This window comes from Chiloscyllium punctatum, chromosome 39, assembly GCF_047496795.1.
Source record: "Chiloscyllium punctatum isolate Juve2018m chromosome 39, sChiPun1.3, whole genome shotgun sequence".
Classification (NCBI taxonomy): domain Eukaryota; kingdom Metazoa; phylum Chordata; class Chondrichthyes; order Orectolobiformes; family Hemiscylliidae; genus Chiloscyllium; species Chiloscyllium punctatum.
In genome coordinates this window covers 11,097,588-11,123,857 of record NC_092777.1, presented here as the reverse complement: position 1 = coordinate 11,123,857, position 26,270 = coordinate 11,097,588, and the positions used below count along the sequence as shown (strand labels likewise).

Sequence of the window (26,270 nt, the reverse complement as noted above, 5' to 3'; positions counted from 1 at the left end):
CATCCTGATAAATCTTTTCTGAAGCCCGGCCAACTTAATAATATCCTTTCGGTAACTGGGTGACCAGAACTGGATACAGTACTCCATAAGAGGTGATCTCCAACATCCTGTACTCAAAGGTCCGAGCAATGAAGGCAAGTGTACCAAAGGTAGTCTTAACTCTGTCCACATGTGACACAAACTTTAAAGAATTATGTACCTGAACTGTTAGGTCTCTCTGCTCTACAGCACTACTGGACTGTTCACAGATAGAAAGACTTCTGATAAATGGGAGGCGTTCAAAAATGTGATAGAGATTTCAGAGTCACTACATTTCTGCTTGAGTGAAAGGTAGGGCTGGTAGGATTAAAAAACAATGGATGAATAAAGATTTTGAAGTTCTAGTCAAGAATACAAAATAATTATATTAGATATTGGAAGGCCCCTTCCGGATATATTTGTCATCTCTAGCTATGGGTGAGGTGCCAGATGACTGCAGAGTGGCTCCTGTTGTGCCTTTGTTTAGGAAGGGAAGTAGAAGCTTGGGAACTATAACTATATTTTATGGCTTCTACTCCCTCAGTGTCAGCCTGGACTACTTGTGTTCAAATCCTAAAGGGATAGAGACTGGAGATAGAAACAATATCATGGGGAATGAGGAAATGCTCTGCCTCCAATTTAAATCTCCTTTGAAATCTAGTTCAGAAAACATTACTATCTGGGAGTAAAAAAAAACCAATCTCATCCAATTGTGTCTTCTTCAACTTTGGAAAATTTGCAGGAATCCATAGAATCCTATAGTACAAAATAGGCCCTTCAGCCACTTAAAATACACATCTATCAACATTAGACCAATAGCATTAAATGTCACAACAGTTCAGGTATTTTTTTAAAAAACATTGTGAGGTTTCCTACTCAATTTGCCACTCAGACAATGCATTCTAGACCACTTCTTCGCCCCCCCCCCCCCCAAAATGGGTAAAAAGAGTGTTCCTCATATCACTTCTAAAATTCCTGCCTTTCATTTTAAAGTGATGTAATTGTTACTGATCATTCAACTATGGGGAATAGCTGTAACAATATTAGTTACAGAATATTACAGAGGTATTGTTCCTCAATTTGTGGTTTGGTTTATTGTGGCAATGGAGGCAGCCAAAGATGGTCATGTCAGAAAGGGAGTGGGAAGGGGAATTAAAATGAGTGGTGACTGGGAGATCCGGTCGGCCCCTACGGGCCCCAGCTGAGATGCTTGGCAAACCATTCCTTAAGTTTACATTTGGTCTCTCAGGTATAAAGAAGACCACATCGGGAGCGTCTGATGCAGCAAACTAGGTTGGAAGAGAGGCAGGTAAACCTCTGTCTCACCTGGAAGGACTGTTTAGGGCCCTGGATGGTGGTGAAGGGGTGGTATGCTGGCTGGTTTTGCAGCCTTTTGGTTGCAGGGGAAGGTACCTGGGGGTTCAGGGGGGTTGGTGGGCAGTGTGGCACAAACAAAGGACGGTTAAGGGGAACATCCTTGCAGAAGGGGCTAAGGAGAGGAAAGATGGTCTTGATGGTGGAGTCTAGTTGGAATTGATGGAAGTGTTTAAGGATGACACTTTGGATGCGGAATCTGTCAAGAGGTAGATGAGGACAAGGGGAACTCTGTCTTTATATCTAACTATACTGTCCATGTCCCTCGTTCTTACATGGTCTCTTCTCGACCTTCTCTATTCCAAAGAAAACAAACTAAGCTTCTCTTTGTAACTGAAATGCTCCATCCCAGGCAACATCCTGATGAATCTTCTTTTGCACCCTTTCAGGATTGTCATATCCTTCTATAGTGTGATGATCAGAACTGCACACAGTACTCTGGCTGTGATTGAACCAAAGTTCTGTACAGTTCCAACATGACCTCTCTGTACTTATAATCTGTGCCTTGAGTGATACAGGCAAGCATGCTTTATGTCTCCTTTACTACACTATTAAACTGCCCTGTCATCTTCAGGGACCTGTGGACAAACACCCCATGAACCCTCTGTTCCCCTTGCCATTCACTTGCTCGTCTTGTTACTTCTTCCAGAGTGCATCACCTTACATTTTTCTGGGTTAAGTTCCATGTGCCACTGATTGGCCCAATCTGTTTATATCTTGTAACTAACACCTTTCTCCTGACACTATTTTGTGCCATCTGCAAACTTACTTAACATCTCTCCCACATTCTCATCTACATCAGTTACTAATATCACAAACAATAAAGGGACCTAGCAGTGATCCCTGTGGTTTGTCACTGGCCACCACTCTCCAGCCACAAAACAGTCTTATACTAACACTCTCTTCTCTCACTAAATGAATCATGGATCCATCTTGCTAAATTAGCCTGGATCCCTTAAGCTTTTACCTTCTTTATCAGTTTTCCACATGAGATCTTGTTGAAGGCCTTGCTGAAATCTATATAAACTGCAGCAACCTCATCCAAACACTTGGTTAAATCTTTGAAAAATTCTAACAGATTTTGTTAGGGATGAGTGAAATTCACACAGTGACCACGCAGAAATCTGTATTGGGAGCTGCTCACAGTAGGGGCGCAGCTTAAGTTTTTTTTAAAAATGTTAAGAGTACAACAGGACCTTGATCAGATGAGCTGAGTGGCAGATAGAGTTTAACCTAGATAAATGTGAGGTGCTGTGTTTTGGTAGGGCAAATCAGGCATAATACTTAATGATAAGGTCCTGAGCAGTGTCATTGGAGTGCAGGTTCATTGAAAGTGGAGTCACAGGTAGACAGGGTAGTGAACACTTGTCTTTATTGGTCAGTGCTTTGAGTATAGGAGTTGGGAGTTCATGTTGCAGCTGTACAGGAGATTACAAAGGCCACTTTTGGAATACTGTGTTCAATTCTGGTCTCCCAGCTACAGGAGAGATATTGTGAAACTTGAAAGGGTTCAGAAAAGATTTACAAGGATGTTGCCAAGGTTGGAGAGTTTGAGCTATAGGGCAAGACTGAATAGGCTAGGGCTATTTTCCATGGAATGTTGAAGGTGAATAGTCAAGGTCTTTTCCCCAGGGTAGGGGAGTCCAAAACTAGAAGGCACAGGCTTAAAGTAAGAGGGGAAATATATAAAATGGATCGAAGGGGCAACTTTTCACGCAAAGGGTGGTGTGTTTATGGAATGAGCTGCCAGAGGAAGTGGTGCAGGCTGGTACAATTAGATCATTTAAAAGGCATCTGGATGTGTAAATGAATAGGAAGGGTTTAGAAGGTTATGGGCCAAATGCTGGCAAATGTGACCGGATTTATTTAGGATACCTGGTTAGCATGGACAAGTTGAACTGAAGGGCCTGTTTCCATGCTGTACCTCTCTATGACTCCTACTAACTGCACCCAGATGAACTCAACCTCCCAACAGAAAGGAACCTTCAGTGGACATGGACTATCAGGACTCAGTCAAAAATAGAGTGAATTAAATGACCATATCTTTTGAGTTTTAAATTATTCTTAATTGCAAACTCTTTCCTAGCCATCTTTTTCCTTCTAGGTATAAATATGCATGGTGACAATTGCGTGGGTTTGAATACATGAATAAACCATACTTCTGGCTAAAGCCTTAGAGTTTGTGTGTTATTTAAATAACATTGTAAGTAACAGACACGCAGTACTGCCAACTGCTTACTTCATGTTGGAAAATGAATGTGTGTGCAAACTGCCATGATTTCTACCTTACAACAGTAACTATCCTTCAAAAGGATTTCACTGGTTGGAAAGCGACTCTGGTGGTTGTGAAAGGCACTACATAAATGTAAGTCTTTATACTTCTCACACTGTACTCCAGTCCAGTTTTCTATTACTGAAAGAGTAATGGTCCCAGTACCAACCCCTGGGGATCCAGTGTATTGTCAGGCAGAAAACACTTCACTACAATCTCCATTCACCATTTACAGCTCAGAGTTAACACTGCCTCTTAACTACTATGTGTATTTCCAAATCGGCCTGTGGGGAGGCTCTTTACATAACACCCACTGCGTCACCTTCATCAAACCCTCTCTGCTCCTTCAGAGACCTCATGCGGTATAGTTCGACATTATTAGCTTCCAGTTAATTCATGTAGAATGTCCCTCATTTACACATCCTTCTCCCATGATTAATTAATAGAGAATCACAAAACAGTATTGACGTTATTCATAGATTCCTGGTATTCAAAGTGGAAACTTTAATCATGTGGGCGGCACTTTGACACAGTGGTTAGCACTGCTGCCTCACAGCGCCAGAGACCCGGTTCAATTCCCGCCTCAGGCGACTGACTGTGGAGTTTGCACGTTCTCCCAGTGTCTGCGTGGGTTTCCTCCAGGTGCTCTGGTTTCCTCCCACAGTCCAAAAGATGTGCAAGTCAGGTGAATTGGCCATAGTGTTAGGTAAGGGGTAAATGTAGGGGTATGGGTGGGTTACGCTTTGGCGGGTCGGTGTGGACTTGTTGGGCCAAAGGGCCTGTTTCCACACTGTAATGTAATCTAATCATGATTTGGACTCGGGGATGATGGGAGTTACAGGGCTGTATTTATCCCTGTTATCTTTATTATACAGGGCTGTAAACATTTACAACGCGTCTGTCACTTGTTACTACTCCTACACCCTCCTTTAAATTATTCCCACGTCTGAGAAGGATTGAAAACTGGTCAGATGGTCTGTTATTTCCAGCAGAGTTTCCTAGCAACCCAGGCTATGTCTCACTGACATGGTTTGGGGGTGGTAGTGGGGGTTTTGTTAATTTTGAACCTATTTAAGATCTCCCATCAATCTATTTTTATCCTATCAAATATGTACTCCTGCTGTGACTTTCATCGTCTCATGTAAAAAACTCACTCAGTACCTCAATCATGCCCTTAACTCTGCAAGAAGCTTTCCTTTTTGTAGAACTTGAACTAGCCTTTCACTTTGTGTGTTTATGAAAGGTTTTAGGATTTCCTTTATATTACTCAATAGACTTTTCTTATATTTTGTCCTTGACCATTTTATTTTTACCTTATACTCAAAGTAACCGGTCTGATTTTCTACCATATCCTGTCTCTAACATTTGTCCAATACATCATTTTAAAAAAATCTTTACTTTCTTTTTCATTCTGGGAAGATAGAGGTTGGAATATTGATCTTTCCTCCAATTGGACATGTTTGAAAGGCAGTCAAAAAGGGCAGATCCCACTCTATATTCACCTATCCCCACTTTGTTTCCAGTCCCTCCCCTGCACCCTCATCTGATCTCTCTGGGTCATCATGTACCCTCACTCACTCACCAATGTGCACTGTTTTGAGAAACAGTAAGCTATTGAACAGTATGAGGCATCAAAGAGCAGTTCCATTATCTCCCATTTCTGAAGAACTGTAGCAGATTCAGACTTGATTGGATTTACAAGTAAGGATGTGATGGAGACCTCAGCCCTCAGTGTTTGGAGATATGATAAGTGTAAATGATGGGTGTTGTAAGATGCAGCATCACATGGCTAACTCCCACACAAGCAGCAGGCAGCTTATCAAACTATTGCTGGAGTCTTTCTCCTTATGTTCCAAAACCTTGCCCCTCCCTCAGACTCCTCACTCCTGCTCTCCCATTCGAACCTGTATATCCAAATTAACTTGAGACTCACTGGTGTTCTCTTCTTCCCTCCATCAGTACTCACTGACCATTACTTTAATAGCAGCTGCACATAATACTGCACCCAACTCCGACCCGTGAGAAGCTCAGAGGGAGAATCACTAGCCCACTGAACCAGAATAGAAATCATCTGAGAGACTCAGGCAGTCATGTACAGTTTTCAGCTGAAGAGCAAAAGGAGAGGATGTAATTAAAGCAAGAACCATGGCTGATCCCGCTGTCTGCACCCCCCCATTGCTCAGACACTGATCCCAAACCACCATCTCCCCCTACACACACTAGTTTATCCAGGAAGCTTCTAGTTGAGTTGGTCACAGGCTCTGAAGCACACACAGAACCTTACCTGGGCATGGTGCACAGTTCCTTCAGGCACGGAAACGTGTGGATAGTTTTCCGGCGTTCCCGTTTATCCCTGCGGACTCGCAGCTGATCCATGTTCCTCATTTCCTGCACTTGGCTCTGAAGAGCATCCACTTGGCTCTGTAAACTTTCAATTGTTTCTGTCAACCTGCAGCCAATCACAGGAGAAAGGTTTACACTAATTCAATCCATCCAACAAAAAAAGTACTAGCATGGTATGTAGTTAGTTCGATACAGATTAAAACTCCTGCTATTCTTTTACACAGATTAATGTTCTCTCTACACTGTCCCAAGCAAATACTCCAAAGACAGGAACAGCACAGGGTTAGATACAGAGTAAAGCTTCCTCATCAAATACTCCCAGGACAGGGACAGCATGGGTTTGGATACAGGATAGACGTCCCTGTGCATATAGCTCATACTTTGCCATGTAATTCCGACATAAGCCTCATGTCAGTGAGATCAAGCTGGACAGTTTATAGCTTCCTACACACTAGAAACTGGAATCTCATTTTATGCCAGATCCCACAGTGAGCAGGGAACATTGTGAACGGAGTGCCTCAGAGCATCATTGACGAGACAGAAAGAGGCCTTTCAGTCCATCATGCCTGCAGTCTCTTTCAAAGACATATCCTATTAGTCCCACCCTTTCCCCACAGGCCTGCATTTATTTATTAATTATTTAAATAAATATCTCTTGTCCTTTCGGAAGGTCTGACTGAATCTACACCCCAGTCCAACACTAGCATCTCCAAATCATGCTTTCAGGAAGTGTAGTATAGATGGTAATAGTCATTGTGTAAACAGATTCTCTTCATCTCTATCTGGTTAGTTTCTCGTCGATCTGCGGTCACTCATCTCCTGTTGCTGAAGTCACTATCAAAATCTTCCAACATCTCTGTTCAATCTCTTCTTAACTTCTCTGCTCTAAAGAAAACTATCCTATTTTCTCCGGTATCTTCACGTATTAGATGTCTCCCCCAGTCCTTGATTCGATTCTACTGAAACTTCTCTGCATCCTCTCCTAAGCCCTTACCTCCTCCTAAAGGGAGATGCTCAGACCTGAATGCAATATTCCAGCTGAGACTTGAGTAATTCATGAAAGCCTGGTCTAACTAGCTTGCTTTTGTAGTCTGGACTTTCATGTCTAATCAAACATTTCCCACGATGTATGTGGTGGTGCATCAGGCTCTGCCAGCATCAGCCCAGTGCCTGAGGGTGAGTATACTCTGCCCCAGGTGTACTCACCGGTCTATCTTCTGCTGTGACGCCTTGCTGTCCAGCACCAGCCTCTGGTTGTGGAGCTCCAGGTCCCGGGCAGTCACATCCAGCTGTTCGTACACCTTGGCATGCTGCTCGTTCATCTGCCGCAACATCTCCAGTTGTTTACTGAGGTACTGCGAGATAAGGACAGAAACTAAACTGCATGGCAGAATCAGCTAGATGGGCTGAATGGCCTACTCCATTCCCACATTGAAGTAAAGTCTGATCGTAGTCAGCAGCAGGAATGCTGGCTGATGCTACTCCATGGCCAGCACAGAGATATTGAAGCTAATTAGCACACTCTGGACCAGACTGATTTACACAATGCCTCTCATCCAGGTCTCATATTCATGGAGTCAGAAAATACAGAAGAGGCCCCATGGGCCATCAAGTCTGCATAGACCTATCTACACCAATCCCACTTTCCAGCACCACACCCATAACCTTAAATGTTGTGACATTTCAATTCTTCATCGAAGTACTTTTTAAAGGTTATGAGATTTCTTGCATCTACTACCCTCCCTGCAGTGCATTCCAGATTCCCATCACCCTATTTCCTCCAGTCCCTTTAAACCTCCTGCCCTTCACCATAAAATTATGCCCCTCATTACTGACTCTTCAACTAAGGGGAATGACTATTTCCTATCCACCATGTCCATGATCCTTAATCTTATTCACCTCTATCAGGTTCCCTCACCCAATCTCCAACCTTCTCTGCTCAAAAAAACCTCTGTGAGCTTATCAAGCCTCTCCAATGAAATTGTCCATCCCTAGCAACATCCTGACAAATCTCCTGTGCGCCCCTCCAGTGCAATCATGTCCTTCCTATAGTGCAGTAACCAGAACTTCACACAGTATTCCAGCTATGGCCTAAACAACCTCACATGGCCACATATAGTAGAGCTATTTTCCTTGGAGCAGAAAAGGCTGCGAGGAGGGTGAAATCGGATTGAGGTGTTAAAATTATGGGGGGTAAAAAAGTTATCTGGGGCATAGCTATATAGTCTCTTTCTCTGGCTGAAATTTTCCAGCCTGGGCAACATCCAAGTGAATCTAATCTGCATCCTTTCCAGTGCAATCACATCCTATTGTGAGGTGACCAGAACTGCACACAGTACTCAGCTGTGGACCAACCTATGTTGTGCACTATTCTTTCATAACCTCCCAGCTCTTGTACTTACTGCCTCAACTAATAAACGCAAGTATCCAATATGCCTTCGTAACCATCCTGTCCAACTGTTCTGATTACTTCAAGGATCTACATACATGTACAAATCCTCATTTGAAGACCCTTCCAAGATATCATCCCTCCTTACTGCAGTAACTGACAACTTAATTAATACAACACCACCTTTTTTAAAAAAAAAATTGTCTCACCTGAAGATCTTATAGCCTGGAATAACTTCCCACAATAAGTTCAAACATCTTTCCCAAGAGAAATTTTGTCTTGCTTTGGTAATACACCCATTTTGCCTGGTTCCCCCAACACAGGGTGACTATACTGTGACAGTGAATGGAGAGTTCTCTCTGTCCACAAGGTCCCCAGTATGGATAGAGGTCATTCAGCCCACTGTCTCTGTACCAGCTCTTTGAAAGATGTTTCAAATTAATCCTAATCTTTTACCCATAGTACTTGTAGTAATTATCTAATTCCCTTCCAAAAGTTACTATTTAACTCCTCGTCAGGCAGCTCAGTGTGTAAAATGTTGCACATATGTCTGGAACTGTTGCCAAATTCCTTAAATATTTATTCTCTAGTTACTGAGCCTCCTGCGGATGGAATCCTTTACTTCCTGTCTACTCTATCAAAGCCAATCATAATGCTCAAAATGTAAATTAAACTTTCACTCATCCTTCCATCTCAAATGAGAACTACAGATGTTTCTCCAGTAACTGAAATTCCTGACCCATGGCACGTAAATCTACTCTGCACCTTTTCAGAGGACTTGACATCATTGCTAAATGTATGCCCAGAGTTGGACACAGTGAAATCAAACAAACAGAATCATAGAATTTTACAGTACAGTAGGAGGCCACTTGACCCAGTGTGTCTGGACCAGCACTCAAAAGAACTCTCCAGTTCTATCTCAGAGCTCTCTAAATTAATTACTTTCAAATATACATCCCGCTGTTTTTTGAAACCTCCCAAGGAATCTGCCTCTACCATTCTCCCAGGTAGCACATCCAAATCCTAAAAACTCTGAGAAAAGAAGGTTCTCCTCATCTTATTCCTACCTGTCTTGCTAAAAATCTTGAAATTATGACCCTTAGTTACTGACATACCAATTAGTGAAAACACAACATAGTTTTTCACCCTGTCAAAATTGTTCATAGTTTTGTATAACTCAAGAAAGTCACCTCTTCATCTTCTCTGCTTCGAGGAGATTAAGCCCAATTTGTCTAATCTTTCCTTGTATCTAAATTTCCCTCATTGTAGTAAATCTCCTTAGCACTCTCTTTAACAGCCTTCCTTAAAAATGGTGTTCGGAACTGAACACTATATTCTGACCAATGATTTGAAGAGGAGAGGTGTAGCATCACTTCCTCAATTTTCACACGCACTCACGTGCATGCAGACACTGGAAAAACACACTTAGTAAGCTGGTTAAGACACTAAGAGCCCATGGTAGCCAAGGCAATTTGTCAAATTGGTTCCAAAATTGACTGACTTGTCGAAGGCAGAGGGCAATGGCCGAAAATTTTTTTGACTGGAAGCCTGAGTTCAGCCTAGCGCAGCACAGAGTTCAGTGTTGGGTCCCATAATGTCTGTTGTGAACATTAATGATTTAGTCATATATGTAGGAAGTATGATTAATAGTTTTGCGGATAACACTAAAATCGGTGGTGTGGTAAATAATGAGGAGTAAAACTCTCAACTGAGAGGTTGATACAGACACACTGGACAAATGGAATTAATCTTGAAAAGTGTAAGGTGATTGATTCATTTTGGCAAGACTGACATGGTGACAGAGTACACAATAAAATGGTAGGATCCTTATAAGTACAGAGAATCAGAGGGACCTTGGTGTGCATGTCCATAGGTCATTCAAGGCAGCAGGAAAGGTAGGTAGGGTAATTAGAGTCATAGAGATGTACATCACGGAAACAGACCCTTTGGTCCAACTCGTCCATGCTGACCAGATAGCCTAACCTATCCAGTCACATTGACTAGCACTTGACCCATGTTCCTCTAAACCCTTCCTATTTATATACCTATCCAGATGCCTTTTAAATGTTGTAATTATACCAGCCTCCACCATGTCCCCTGGCAACTCATTCTGTAATTAGGCATACTTGCTTTATAAATCAAAGCATTGAACACGAGCAAGGAGGTTGTGATAGAGCTGTACGCAATGTCAATTAGCCCACAGCTGGAGTACGTGTCCAGGTCTGGTCACCATACTGTGGGAAGAACATGATTGCACTGGAGGGGGTGAAGAGTAAATTCACCAGGATGTTGCTTGGGATGCGTCAATTCAGAGACTAGAAAGGCTGGTGTTGTTTTCCTTACAGCAGAAGTGCTTGATTGAGGTAGACAAAGTTCTGAGGGGTTAGGAAGGGTAGATAGGAAGAAATATTTCCCCTTAGTACACGAGGTAATACTCAATGGCACAGTTTAAAGGCAAGGGACAGGATATTTAGAGAGCATCTGGAATTCACTGCATGAAAAGGGTAATAAAGGCAGGAACTCTTACGACACTGAAGAACAATTCTGATGAGCACTTGAAACTCCACAGGCTACAGGTCAATACTTGAAAATGGGATTAGAATTGATGGATGTTTGATGACTGGTGCCGGCAGGATGGGTTGAAGGCCTCTTTCTTTGCTGTAAAGCCTCAAATGACACACACACAAACAATAGAAAGGTCCCAGGGTCTGATCAGAACAGGGACTGAGTCAAATGTCAACTATCTCCTGCTGGAAAATGTATGCTCTGAATGGGTTTGAATGCATTTCCCCACTATGACAACCAGTCCATTAAGGAATGGAATGAACGTGAATTCCCCATTCATGGTAAGTGGTTGAAGTAAGTAGTATTCATGGATTTAAAGGAAAACTAGATACGTTGAGAAGAAAACAAGGGTTATGATGATACACTGAGTGGAGAGAAGATTGGGGGAGGCTTGAAAAGAGCATAGACATGGAGTGGTTATGCCAAATGGCCTGTTTCTGAGCTGTAAACCTATGTAAGGTATTCAGTGTGTTAGCTCACAAAGTGACTGCTAAGCAAAGTGCTGACCAACAGGTAGTTCCTGTGAGAACAGGGCTCCTTTCGGAGTTTGAGCAGATGGAGAGCTCAACAATGTTATTTATGAATCTTCCCAGCAGTTCACCAACTCAAACTCAAAGCTAATGGCTTATAACATCAGAATCCATAATGCTTAGTAGAGAAAGGTAGCTGTGAGGGGAGGCTGAGGGAAGTGAGGTAGAGGGGGGGAAAAGAGGGAATTGAGATGTGTGTGTGTGTGTGTGTTGGGGGGGGGGGGGAAGAAAGGAAGAGAGGAGAGAGAGAGATACAGGTGGGGGTATGTGGAGAGGGGGGAGGTTGGGGGTGAACAGAGAGAAAGGTGGGGGCTTGGAGAGAATGGGGTGAGATGTTGGGGGGGGAAGATGGGGATGAGGAGAGAGGAGTTGGGGGAAATGGGAGAGAGAGAGAGAGAGAGCGCGAGCGAGACAGGGGAGGGGTGGGGACAGTGGGGAGGGAGAGAAGTTGAGGGGATAGAGAGAGAGAGAGAGAGAGAGAGAGAGAGAGAGAGAAAGAAAGAAAAAAAAAGTGGGGAGAGAGAGGGAGCGGGAGTGAGGAGAAGAGAGGTACATGGGGAGGAAGGTGGGGGAAAGAGACGGGTGAGGGGTGAAGAGAGGTGGGGGGGGGAAGAGAGAGAGGAGAAGGTAGGAGTAAGACATGGGAAGGGGAGAGAGAGATAGAAAGAAAGAGAGGGGCTTGGATGTGATACAGTGATTGAAACAAAGAGAAAGAGAAAGAGAGAGAGAGGGAGGGAGGGAAGAGAGAAGGAATAGTTGGAGAGGGGATGGCTTCAAGGGAAACAATCCAGAGTGATGCTGACATGGAATCTCATTATTCCCAGCTGTAAGACAGACCGTTGCTTGGTTAACAATGGAGGCGTGGAACATACAGGAACCAGAATTTTGGCAGCATGCTGCAGGGAGACAGCCAGCTGGCAAAGTGCCACCATGAAGCATTCCTTCTGCTGCTCATGCTCTCCCCATGTCCCAACACATGCTCCCCATGTCTCAGCACCATTACGCTCTCCCTGTTCTATAAGAACAAACCCCAGATGTCTCTGAAATCTCATCGATAACAGAAGCTCTCTCCTGTGGCTTCCTGTATTCTTTAAATTTCCCTGGAGAGAGGTACAAGCCATGACAAGTCTGGAAGCTTTGAATCCTTATTATGGACTCTGCCGAGCTAGGAACAGTGGGCCAGGTCCAGCAGGAGTGGATACCTCACAGGTTCATTGTTAGACAGGCTTCAGGCTATCGTCATCTACTGGATATACACACGGATAGCAGCCTGCTGAGGACATTGCAGCAAGCAGGAGACAGTGTCACATTGAAATAGTGGCCCGGTGAACCACTCCGATTTAAGGGCAGCCAACGAGGAATTTCTGAAGATGTTTCACCCTTTGTCCTCCACCTTGACTTGTTATCCAGGTATCCTGTATTCACAAACTCCCAGGGCAGGGACAGCACAGGGTTAGATACACAGAGTAAAGCTCCCTCTACACTGTCCCATCAAATACTCCCAGGACAGAGACAATAGGACGCCTCAAGGACCACAAGTGGACATGTCTGTGCAGAACCACAGGGGATGGACAAGGTCCTCAATGAATATTTCTGCTCTGTGTTTACTGTGGAGAAAGACATGAAGATTTGGGAACTTGGTGAAGATAGTGGTTATATCTTGGGGATAATCTATATTACAGTCGAGGTTGTGTTGGATGTATTAGACTGTATGAAGGTGGATAAATCTCCTGGTCCCGACAGAGATATCCAAGAACACTGCAAGAGGCTAGAGAAGAAATTGCAGGGGCCCTGGTTGATATTTTTGCATCATCGTTAGCCACAGGTGATGTCCCAGAGGACTGGAGAGTAGTGCATGTTGTGCCCTTACTCAAGAAATGGGCTGCAAAGGAAAACCTGGGAACTATACACCAGTAAGCCTAATATCTGTGGTAAGTTACTTGAGAAGATTCTGAGATAAGATATACATGCATTTAGAAAGACAGGCTTTTGTTAGGAATGGTCAGCATAGCTTTGTGTGGGAGATCATGCCTCACAAATTTGTTAGAGGCTCTTTAATGAAGTGACCAGGAAGGTTGACAATGGCTGGGCAGTAGACATAATTGATATGGATGTCAGGAAGGCCTTTGAGATGGTTCCACATGGTAGGCTGCTTTGGAAGGTTAGATCACATGGAATCCAGGGAGAGCTGGCAAATTGGATATACAATTGACTTGATGGTAGGAAGCAGAGGGATGCTGTCAGACTGGAGGCCTGTGACTGGTGAGTGCCTCAGGGCTCGGTGTTGGGCCCACTGCTGTTTGTTATCTACATCAATGATTTGGATGAGAATGTAGTAAGTTTGCAGATGACACTGAAATAGATGGTATTATGGACAGTGAGGAAGGTTGTCAGAAATTGCAGCAGAATCTTGATCAGCTGGGGAAGTGGGCTGAGAAATGGCAAATAGAGTTTAATATATATAAGGGTGAGGGTTTGCATTTTGGAAAGTCAAATCAAGGTAGGAGTTTCATGGTGAATGGTGGGGCCTTAAGGAGTGTAGTGGAACAGAGGGGCCTTGGAGTTCAGGTGCACAGTTCTCTGAAAGTGGAGTCAGAGGTAGACAGGGCAGGGAAGAAGGCTTTTGGCACACCGGCCTTCATCAGTCAGGGCATTGAGTATAGATGTTGGGAAGTTTAGTTGCAGTTGTACAGGATGTTGATGAGGCCGTACTTGGAGTATTGTGTTCAGTTTTGGTCACCTTGCTATTGGAAAGAGGTTATTAAACTGGAAAGAGTGCAGAAGAAATTTACAAGGATGTTGCCAGGACTCACAGGTCTGAGTTATAGGGAGAGACTGGACAAGCTAGCGCATTTTTCTTTAGTGTAGGAAACTACACTTCCATAATCTCATGAGAGGCATGGATAGGGTGAATGCACTCAGTTTTTTTTTTCCCCCAAGGTTATGGAATAGAGAACTAGAAAGCATCAGTTTAAGGTCAGAGAGGAAAGAATAAAAGGGAACCTGAGGGGCAACTTTTTTTTTAAAACAGAGGGTGATACACATATGGAATGAGCTGCCAGCGGAAATGGTTGAGGCAGGTACATTAACAATTTTAGAACATAGAAAAGTACAGCACAGAACAGGCCCTTTGGCCCACGATGTTGTGCCGAGGTTTAATCCTAATGTAAAATGTAGTAACTTAACCTACGCACCCCTCAACTCACTGCTATCCATGTGCATGTCCAGCAGTCGCTTAAAAGTAGCAACTTTGAGGGATCTGTGTACTTGCACACCCAGATCCCTCTGTTCCTCCACACTATCAAGAATCCTGTCTTTAATCCTATATTCAGCATTCGAGTTCAACCTTCCAAAACGCATCACTTTGCATTTATCCAGGTTGAACTCCATGTGCCATTTCTCAGCCCAGCTCTGCATCCTGTCTATGTCACGCTGCAGCCTGCAATAGCCCTCTATGCAACAACGACACCTCCAATCTTTATGTCATCTGCAAATTTACTAACCCACCCCTCAACCTCCTCATCCAAGTCATTTATAAAAACTATAAAGAGCAGAGGTCCAAGAACACAGCCTTGTGGGACCCCACTCAACACTGACCTCTAGGCAGAATACTTTCCATCTACAACCACTCTCTGCCTTCTGTCAGCCAGCCAATTCTGAATCCAGATAGCCAAATCTCCCTGTATCCCATACTTCCTCACTTTATGAATTAGCCTACCATGGGGAACCTTATCAAATGCCTTGCTGAAGTCCATATACACCACATCCACTGCTCAACCTGTCTTGTCACCTTCTCAAAGAACTCAATAAGATTTGTGATGCATGACCTGCCCCTCACAAAGCCATGCTGACTGTCTTTAATCACACTATGCTTTGCCAAATAGTCATAAATCCTATCCCTCAATTCTTTCCAAAACTTTACTGATCACAGACATAAGACTGACTGGTCTGTAATTGCTAGGGATTTCCCTATTACCCTTCTTGAAAAGAGGAAGAACATTCACCTCCTTCCAATCCTCTGGTACAACTCCCTTGGAGAGTGAGGAGGCAAATATTCTCTCCAGCGGCTTAGCAACCTCCTTTCTCACTTCCCGGAGCAGCCTAGGATAAATCTGGTCTGGCCCTGGGGACTTATCAATCTTAATATTTTCCAAAATTTCCAGCACATCAACTTCATCAATCTTGATCCGGTCAAGCTTCCCCTATCTGCTCAGATTCCACACACAAGTTCCCTCTGCTATCCCTGATCAGCCCTACCTTCTCCCTGATCATTCTCTTATTCCTCACATATGAGTAAAATGCCTTTGGGTTCTCCCTAATCCTTCTTGCCAATTTAAAAGGCAATTGGACAAATACATGGAGAGGAAAGGTTTAAAAGGATATGGGCCAAGTGGGAAATGGGGTTAGTGTGGATGGACATTTTAGTCAGCATGGACCAGTTTGGGTCTTAGGACCTGTCTCCGTGCTGTAGGACTCTATGACAGGGACAGTACAGGGTCAGATACAGAGTAAAGTTCCCTCTACACTGTCCCAATCAAACACTTCCAGAAGAGGCAGCATGGGGTTTGATACAGAGTAATGCTCTCTCTTCACTGACCGCATCAAGTACTGCGGTTTGACAATGTAGTCTGCATTTGTATTGTAATGGGTGAGCATTGATGATCTCTTTGTTGGGGTTTGGTGCTGTGTAACTGCCTTGTCTCCATTCACTGGGGTGTAAAAGCCCTTGTTGTTAGAAGGGGGCATGGGCATGGTCAAGGTCAACATGACAATGAGTAGCCCGACGGCACTGGCCAGACACAGAAGGCAGGACCTCAATTGGGAGACAGCAATGGGCCACCAAGCTGGTCACAGGGTGGGAAAGGGTCAGAGGGGTTAGTGAGAAGAATGCAATCCACTGTGTTTGTGGCTGCAATGATTCTGTATATGGCAGTAACTTGCAGTGAGCTGTTTGTAAATCGAAAGAAAAGAGTACAAATGCAACGATGATATGGTGAGCCTTCAGAAATCATGAGCTTAGCCTCAGCAGGAATATTGTTTCCAGTGCTCAGCACCACATTCAGGAAGGATGTGAATCAGAGAGAGCTGCTGAGGTTTACAGAATTGTTCCCTGGTTAAGGTGGAACTACCCTAACCAGTAATAACTATCCAGTTACGTCGATAGGTTGGAGAAGCTGGGATTGTTTTATTTGATAATGTTTTTGGGATCCTTGACGGGGAGGGGGAGCTGCCCCAAGTCGTGGTCCACATAAACACCAATGACATAGGTAGGAAGGTGGGGATCTAAGTTAGAAATTCAGGGAGCTAGGGTGGAAGTTCAGAGCTACATGTCTCTGGTTTGTTGCCTGTGCCACATGCTAGTGAAGCGAGGAACAGGGAGACAGCAGGGCTGAACACGTGGCTGCAGGGATGGTGCAGGAGGGAGGGTTTTGGATTCTTGGATAATTGGAGCTTTTTCTGGGGAAGGTGGAACCTCTACAAACAGGATGGTCTTCACCTGAACCAGAGGGGAACCAATATCCTTGGGGGGGGGGGGGGGGGGAACAAATTTGCTAATGCTCTTTGTTGAGGGGGGTTGGGGGGGTGCGGTTAAACCAATGCAGCAGGGGGATGGGAACCTGAATTGTAGTTCAGTGTAAAGAAGGAAGGTTGAGCAGAGGGAGGTCAGGGACAGGTTTACAAGCTCACAAGAGGGCACCGGCAATCAGGGTGTTGGTTTGAAATGTGTGTACTTCAATGCCAGGAGCATCCGAAATAAGGTGGGGGAACTTGCAGCATGGGTTAGTATCTGGGTTTTGATGCTGTGGAAAGAAACATCTGTAGTATCATATAGAAAGGTAGTGGACTGGGATTGAACACCTCTTCAAGAGGGACAACAGAGTCATGATGGCCTTAATAGCCTCCATTCAATGACTATAAGTAGCTCAGCAACACTTTCTCAAGGGCAACAAGGAATGGAAACTAAGTGTTGCTTTCGCCAATGAGCCCCAGGTCCCAACAATCAAAAACAAGGACAGATATTCCAGCAGCTCGATGAAATGCCAGCACACAGAACAGAGATCAAGAGCACCATGTCAAATCAGACCCACCATTGGTTGCTATCTTTCCTAAATTCCACCAACGACTACAGAATAACCTTGGTTATCCGAATGTCAATTATCCGAATTTCGTATTATCCGAACAAGATCAAGATCCTGCAAAAACGTTATCCGAACAAAATACTCCCCACCCGTCTCATTTGGATAATTGAGGTTTTAAGATTTAGATTCCCTACGGTGTGGAAACAGGCCATTCGGCCCAGCAAGTCCACACCGATCCTCCAAAGGGTAACCCACCCAGACCCATTCTCCTACCCTATATTTACCTCAGACTAATGCACCTCACATTATGGGCAATTTAGCATAACCAATTCACCTGACCTGCACATCTTTGGACTGTGGGAGGAAATTGGAGCACCCGAAGGAAACCCACGCAGACATGGGAAGAATGTGCAAACTCCACACAGACAGTCGCCCAAGGCTGGAATCGAACCCAGGTCCCTGGCGCTGAGAGGCTGCGTGCTAACCACTGAGCCACCATGCTGCCCCACCCCTTTATTTTAAGTGGAAGACAAGGTTGTTCTGTATTCAGCTGTAAAGCACTTTGGGACATCCTGAGGTTGTGAATGGTGCTATTTAAATGCAGGTTCTTTCTTCAATGACAAAAACAGTCCCTCCTGCATTCACGTTTAGACTGAACATATTGTTTCACCATTCCTTTCCTACAGCTAATCCTCTTCATATTTTCTCTGCACTGCGAGTTTTAGGTTATAATTTAAACCCAAATCCTAAATTCTGTGTGTTTGTTTGAGACTTTAACCATTCAGAGACCAGGAGATGACCTGGTGGGGTAACTCAGGAAACTAAGGAAAGAATCAACAGGCACAGCTTTCAGTGATTAGGGTGTGCACTGGGTGTGAGGCTGAAGTTAGGGAGTGGTGTAGGACGCCATTGTCTGGATACAGCATTGGCTGGCCAAAAGACGACAGCAAGTGGTAGTGGATGGAAAGTATTCCATCTGGAGGTCGGTGACCAGTGGTGTCCTGCAGGAAGATGTTCTTGAGCCTCTGCTCTTCAATGTTTTTATAAATGACTTGGATGAAGAAATGGAAGGGTGGGTTAGTAAGTTTGCCGATGACACAAAAGGTCGGTGGTGCTGTAGATAGCTTTGAGGGCTATTGCAGGCTACAAGATATTGACAAGATACTGTATAGAGCTGGGCTGAGAAATGGCAGATGGAGTTCAACCTGGGAGTCACTGTGGCTAGCACTGCTGCCTTACAGTGCCAGGGACTTGGGTTTGATTCCTGCCTTGGACGACAGTGTGGAGTTTGCACATTCTCCCAGTGTCTGCATGGTTTTCTTCTGGGTGCTCTGGTTTCCTACCACGGTCCAAAAAATGTGCAGGTTAGGTCAATTGGCCGTGCTAAATTACCCATAATGTTAGGTGAAAGGGTAAATGTAGGGGAATGGGTCTGGGTGGGTTGCTCTTCGGAGGGTTGGTGTGGACTTGTTGGGCTGAAGGGCCTGTTTCCACACTAAGTAATCTAATCGTATATAAAAAAATGCAAAAAGTGATTCATTTTGGGAGGTCGAATTTGAATGCTGAATACAGGGTTAAAGACAGGATTCTTGGCAGTGTGGAGGAGCAGTGGAATTTTGGGGCCCATTGATCCCTCAAAGTTGCTACCCAAATTGATAGGGTTGTTAAGAAGGCGTATGGGGTGTTGGCTTTCATTAACGGGAGGTTGAGTTTAACAATGCGAGGTTTTGCTGCAGCTGTATAAAGCCCTGGTTAGTTCGTCGCCCGGATCCGACTTTTGTACGCCGCCGCAGAGTGTCTGGTTAAAGTTAACGGGTCCCTGACGGCGCCCCTTCGCTTCGGGAGAGGAGTGCGTCAAGGCTGCCCCCTGTCCGGCCAGCTGTATTCCCTGTGCATGGAGCCTTTCCTGCGCCTCTTGCGGAGGAGGTTGTCAGGGCTGGTTCTGCACGGCGCGGGCACGGGGGTGGTCCTCTCGGCCTACGCCGACAACATACTCCTCACTTTCACCGACCCGGCTGACCTGGGGAGGATGCGCGAGTGCCAGGCCGTGTACTCGGCGGCGTCTTCCGCCAGGATCAACTGGGCCAAATGTTCCGGACTATTGGTCGGTCCGTGGCGGGTGGACTCTCTGCCGGAGGAGTTACGGGGGTTCAGCTGGAGTACCACCCATCTCCTCTACCTGGGGGTCAACCTCAGCCCGGCTGAGGAATCCTGGCCGGCCAACTGGCAGGAGCTGGAGGCCAAAGTCTCGGCTCGCCAAGGCCGCTGGACAGGACTGCTCCGAGTGCTATCTTACAGGAGTCGAGTGCTGGTCATAAACCAGCTGGTGGCCGCCATGTTGTGGTACCGGCTGGTCACTTTGGTCCCTCCTCCTGGCTTGGTCACTGACATCCAGAGAACGTTGGTCGACTTCTTCTGGGACAAAAAGATGCACTGGGTCGCCGCGCAGGTTCTGAGTCTCCCTATTGAGGAGGGCGGTCAGTCGCTGGTGTGCGTCCGCACCCAGGTCGCGACGTTCCGCCTTCAGACCTTGCGGCGATACCTTTACGTCGAGCCTCCTCCGAGGTGGTGCGCCCTGGCAACGTATTTTTTCCGCCAGGTGCGTAACCTCAACTACGACACGCAGCTCTTGTTCGTCGACCGCGACGGTTTGGAGGTCGCCCTCAAGGTGCTACCTGTCTTTTACCAGGACCTGATCACTGTCTGGAACATGGTCGAATCGCGTCGCGCCTACCCTCCGGCTGGAGTAGCGGCTGTCGTCAGGGAGCCGTTGCTCAGGAATCCGCACCCCCGTACTCGCGGGTTCGAGTGGCTGTCGGAGGGGAGGGCCGTGGCGGCGAGGGCGACCAGGGTCGGGGACGTGCTGGGTGCCGGGGGCCTGGGCTGGACGCTGCCGCAGGACATAGCTAGCAGGGCAGCGGTAGACATCCGGTACGTGGCCACCGCCATCCGACGCCTTAAAACGGCGGTGCTCGGACCCGACGTAGTGCACCAGTTGGGGGACGCTCAGGTGTGCGGTGGAATCCCGTCTGCGCTCACCCCGGCCCGGACGGAATTTCACATTGGCCCCAAGGTCCCATACTTCCCGCAGGAGCCTGTGCCCCACAACCTGAGCCGCCTCCGGAATTTTAATTTTGTCCCTTTCAAAGATGTGAAAAGGAAGGCCCTGTATAGACTGCTGCTGCACACCGTCCACCTCTTCTCCCTCATCCACCGTCCGGACACGCCTTGGCGTGCCCATTTGCCACCGGGCGGTGGAGATCCCCAGTGGAGGGCTCTCTACGCGGGAGTCCTCCCCCTTTCTCTCGGGGATCTGGGGTGGAGGGTGCTGCAAGCAGCAGTCCCCTGCAACCGCAGATTGCGGTGGTTCACAGACTCCCAGCCCAACTGCTTGTTCTGTGGCGCTGTGGAGTCCATGGACCATGTATATATTGGGTGTGGGCGTTTGCACTCCCTTTTTGATTTTCTCAAAAACCTTCTCCTCTGTTTCTGGCTGCACTTCAGTCCCACGCTCCTGATCTTCGGGCACCCGGTACGGAGGAGGGAGGGCAGGTCCGAGGACCTCCTCGTGGGTCTGCTCCTGGGCCTGGCCAAACTGGCCATCAACAGGTCCAGGCAGCGGGCCGTGGAGGGGGTCGTTAGGGCCGACTGCCTGCCCCTCTTCCGGGGTTACGTTAGAGCCCGGGTGTCCTTGGAGAAGGAGCATGCGGTGTCCACCAACACCCTGGAGTTGTTCAGGGAGAGGTGGGCGCCGCAGGGAGTGGAGTGTATTATTTCCCCGTCCAACTCTATTTTGATTTAGTCCTTACCCTCCCCTTCACTGTTTTGATCACACAGCATTGCCCTCTGATGTGAAGGGCAGTGCTTGTCACTGGCCACTCGGGTGTTTTTCCTATCTTCCTGGTGGTGGAAATTGAATAAAGATTGGTGCACTGTGTGTCTTTCACTGTGTTTCACACCTGCACACACACACCATGGGTGCTGGGGGAAAATAAGCACTACCACAGTTAGGCGGTAGTGTGGGGGTAAAGAAAAAAAAACAGGAAAAAAAAAACCCTGGTTAGACTACACTTGGAATATTGTGTCCAGTTCTGGTCACCTCATTATAGGAAGGAATGTAGATGCTTAAGAGGGAGCAGAAGATGTTTACCAGGATGCCGCCTGGATTGGAGGGCTTGAGAGAGCTCAGAATTTTCACACTGGAGAGAAGGAGGAAGAGAGGTGACTTGATAGAAGTGTACAAGGTAATAAGAGGCATAGCTAGAGTAGAGTAGATAGCCAGAGACTTTTCCCCAGGGATGTCACGAGGGGTCATAATTTTAATGTAACTGGAGGAAGACATAGGGGAGATATCAGAGGTAGGTTCTTTCTGCAGAGTGAGGTAGGTGGCTGCGTGGAATGCACACCAGCAATGGTAGTAGAGTCAGAGATATTAGAAAATTTAAACAACTGCTGGACAAGCACATGGACTGCAGTAAATTAAGGGTGTGTAGGTTAGGTTGATCTTAGATGAAGATAAATACTCAGCACAACATCATGGGCTGAAGGGCCTTTACTGTGCTGTACTGTTCGATATTCTAAAGTAATACCTCTCACAAATATTCTCATTTCAGGCAGGGAAGGGGGTGTTGTCTCTGCAGCAGTACCTTGGAAAGTGACAGGCAATACAGAATGAGAAAGGGAAGGTAATCTTGAGGATTTGTCCAGGAAATCAGAGGCTGGGCTGGTCTTGGTGAGCATATCTGTGCATTGAGTTTGGGGGCAGGGTGGGGTGAGGGTAGGGGTGTGGGTGGTGAGGATCAGTGGGATTAATGATTGTTGGATATAGGCACAATTGGAAAGGTGATAATAAAGATAGGGAGGGCAGTAAAGATAAGAGAAGGTTGTTTGAATCGATTACCTGACCAGACATGCAGAGAGTGTGAGAGCATGTCAGAGTAACAGGGAAAAGTAAACAAAAACAATAGAAACTGGACCAAGCACAAGAGAAGGTGAGGAAAAAAAAAAACTTAGGCTAACCAGGAAACAGCAATCTACTCGTTACAAAATATATTCATCAATTAACCTAATCTTTTATCCTGCCTTTGTGGTACTCAAGTGTTTTTCGTATTATTTTGGTCATCTTTTGTTGTTTTTTAAAACACGCCCCATCCCTCTGGCCTCCCACAAATCTTTGCCATATTGTATGTTTTTCCTTGTCATTTGATGCTATCCTTAGCTTCTATGGTTAACCATAGTTGGTTTATCCCCTTCCTAGAATCCTCCTTCCTCAAAATGATATCTCTTTGCTATGTGCCTTGAACGGTTTTCTCAAATTGTTCCTCGACTATTTTTTCAGTCCACTCCAGTCAATTTTGCCTTCATTCCTTTGTATTTACCCTTAAGTTTACCACAGTTGTTGATAACCCAGGTTTCTCTTTCTCAAACTGAGTGCTAAACTTGACAGTACTATTCTACAAAATGGCAAGTAAACGCTCATAAAATAAATTTTAAAAAATCACACAATGTCAGGTTATAGTCCAACAGGTTTAATTGGAAGCACTAACTTTCGGAGCACTCCGAAGCACTACAACCTGGCATTGTGTGACTTTTAACTTTATACACCCCAGTCCAACATTGACATCTCCAAATCATCTCATAAAATAATCTCTTTTCATAGAAAAGTAACAAAAATAGACCATAGCGAAGAGGATGTGGCCATGAACATATGAATCTTAAGAAACCAAGATGTCACCCACTGAGAGCCAATCACAGATTGACCATTAAAATAAAGCAAAGAGCTGCAGATGCTGGAGATCTGAAACAAAAACAGATGTTGCAGGAGAAACTTAGTGTGGCAGCATCTGTGGCGAAAACACAAAGTTATTGTTTCAGGTCCAGTGACTCTTCATCAGAATGGATGATAGTTATGAAATGCTCAAGTGTGCAGGTGTGTGGTAAGCGATAGGTGAAGCCTCGAGAGAGAGACAACAGCAGTTAGGCAGACAGATCTATTATGCTCCCCTTCAGCCAACTATAAACGAGCCTTGATTGGACCAATAAAAATGTCATTAATTATGCTGTGGATTATGGTTTGGAAAGAAAGTCAGCAGGCACAGCTTTCAGTGTGCACAGAATGTGAAACTGAAGTTAGTGGAGTCCTACTGTTCAGAAAGAAACAGGTGATGGAAATACATCAGTGACTGAGTGTTGACCCCAATGCCAAAAGTCAAACTGGGAGTCAAAAGCTGTGCCAGCTCATAATGGCACTGTCCTGCTTTGATAGATATTACTTTATAGCCTTAGTTTCCTGAGTTACTCCAGCAGGTCATCATCTAGTCCCTGAATGGTTAAAGTCTCAAACAAACAACTTTTGGGATTTGGGTTTAAAATATAACCTAAAGTTTGCAGTGCAGAAAAAATAAGAAGAGGATTAGCCATAGGAAAAGAATGGAGAATTAGTACATGGGAGACAGAAGATGGTTAAAGAAGTGGCCTCAATGTATTCAGTCTGAAAGCAAATGCAGGAGGGACTGTTTCTACCACTGAAAAATGAACCTGCATTTACATGGCACCATTCACAACCTCAGGATGTCCCAAAGTGCTTTATAGGCGAATAGTTATTGGTGGAATTTCGGAAAAATAGCAACCAATTTTGAGCACAGCAAAATCAAATAGAACACAATATAATGTGTTTTGTGATGTTTGAGGGATAAATAAGGGCTGGACACTGGAGGTCCCTATGCTCTACTTTGAAGAAAGTTTTAGAATATTTTATGTTCACCTAAGAGTAGACAGAGATTACTTTGAGGAAGAGGAGGCAGTGGATATCATCCTGTTATCTGGGTGAAGTACAGTACATTGTATTTACTGGTCAGTGTGTCGGGTAGCCATTTTAGAGCACCCGACGTGCAAGTGCAGAGTGTGGTAAGGTCAAAAGGGTAACTAGGGAGAGAATAGGGCCCCTCAAAGATCAGCAAGGCGGCCATTGTGTGGAACCACAGAAAATGGGGGAGATACTAAATGAATATTTTGCATCAGTATTTACTGTGGAAAAAGGATAGGGAAATAGATGGGGACATCTTGCAAAATGTCCAGATTACAGAGGAGGAAGTGCTGGATGTCTTGAAACGGTTAAAGGTGGATAAATCCCCCCAGGACCCGATCAGGTGTCCCTGAGAACTCTGTGGGAAGATGGAGAAGTGATTGCTGGGCCTCTTGCTGAGATATTTGTATCATCGATAGTCACAGGTGAGGTGCCAGAAGACTGGAGGTTGGCAAACGTGGTGCCACTGTTTAAGAAGGGTGGTAAAGACAAGCCAGGGAACTATAGACCGGTGACCCTGACCTCAGTGGTGGGCAAGTTGTTGGAGGGAATCCTGAGGGATAGGATGTACATATATTTGGAAAGGTAAGGACTAATTAGGGATAGTCAACATGGCTTTGTGCATGGGAAATCATATCTCACAAACTTGATGGAGTTTTTTGAAGAAGTAACAAAGAGGATTGATGAGGGCAGAGCAATAGGTGTGATCCATATGGACTTCAGTAAGGCATTCAACAAGGTTCCCCATGGGAGACGTGGTTAGCAAGGTTAGATCTCATGGAATACAGGGAGAACTAGCCATTTGGATACAGAACTGGCTCAAAGGTAGAAGACAGAGGGTGGTGGTGGAGGGTTGTTTTTCAGACTGGAAGCCTGTGACCAATGGAGTGCCACAAGGATTAATGCTGGGTCCTCTACTTTTTGTCGTTTACATAAATGATTTGGATGTGAGCATAAGAGGTACAGTTACTAAGTTTGCAGATGACACCAAAATTGGAGGTGGAGTGGACAGCGAAGAGGGTTACATCAGATTACAACAGGATCTGGACCAGATGGGCCAATGGGCTGAGAAGGGACAGATGGAGTTTAATTCAGATAAATGCGAGATGCTGCATTTTGGGAAAGCAATTCTTAGCAGGACTTATACACTTAATGGTAAGGTCCTAGGGAGTGTTGCTAAACAAAGAGACCTTGGAGTGCAGGTTTATAGCTCCTTGAAAATGGAGTCGTAGGTTGATCGGATAGTGAAGGCAGCGTTTGGTATGCTTTCCTTTATTGATCAGAGTATTGAGTACAGGAGTTGGGAGGTCATGTTGCAGCTGTACAGGACATTGGTTAGACCACTGTTGGAATATTGCATGCAATTCTGGTCTCCTTCCTATCGGAAAGATGTTGTGAAACTTGAAAGGGTTCAGAAAAGATTTACAAGGATGTTGCCAGGGTTGGAGGATCTGAGCTACAAGGAGAGGCTGAACAGGCTGGGGCTGTTTTCTCTGGTGCGTCGGAGGCTGAGGGGTGACCTTATAGAGGTTTACAAAATTATGAGGGTCATGGATAGGATAAATAGACAAAGTCTTTTCCCTGGAGTTGGGGAGTCCAGAACTAGAGGGCATAGGTTTAGGGTGAGAGGGGAAGGTATAAGAGAGACCTAAGGGGCAACTTTTTCACGCAGAGGATGGTACGTGTATGGAATGAGCTGCCAGAGGATGTGGTGAGGCTGGTACAATTGCAACATTTAACAGGCATTTGGATGGGTATATGAATAGGAAGGGTCTGGGGGGATATGGGCCGGGTGCTGGCAGGTGGGACTAGATTGGGTTTGGATATCTGGTCGGCATAGACAGGTTGGACCAAAACGTCTGTTTCCATGCTGTACATCTCTATGACTCTACGA

At 45.4% G+C, this 26,270-nt stretch overlaps 1 protein-coding gene across 1 annotated transcript in view; it reads right to left on the bottom strand.

Annotated features, from left to right (window-relative positions):
* cdr2l (cerebellar degeneration-related protein 2-like) overlaps nucleotides 1–26,270 on the bottom strand; it is a 48,105-nt gene that overhangs the window by 5,665 nt on the left and 16,170 nt on the right. The window contains exons 3-4 of the mRNA XM_072558164.1: nucleotides 7,214–7,362; nucleotides 5,949–6,113 (exon numbers count right to left, since the gene is read on the bottom strand). Of these exons, the coding sequence (XP_072414265.1) occupies nucleotides 5,949–6,113; nucleotides 7,214–7,362 (314 nt within the window). The remainder of the gene's footprint in view (nucleotides 1–5,948; nucleotides 6,114–7,213; nucleotides 7,363–26,270) is intronic.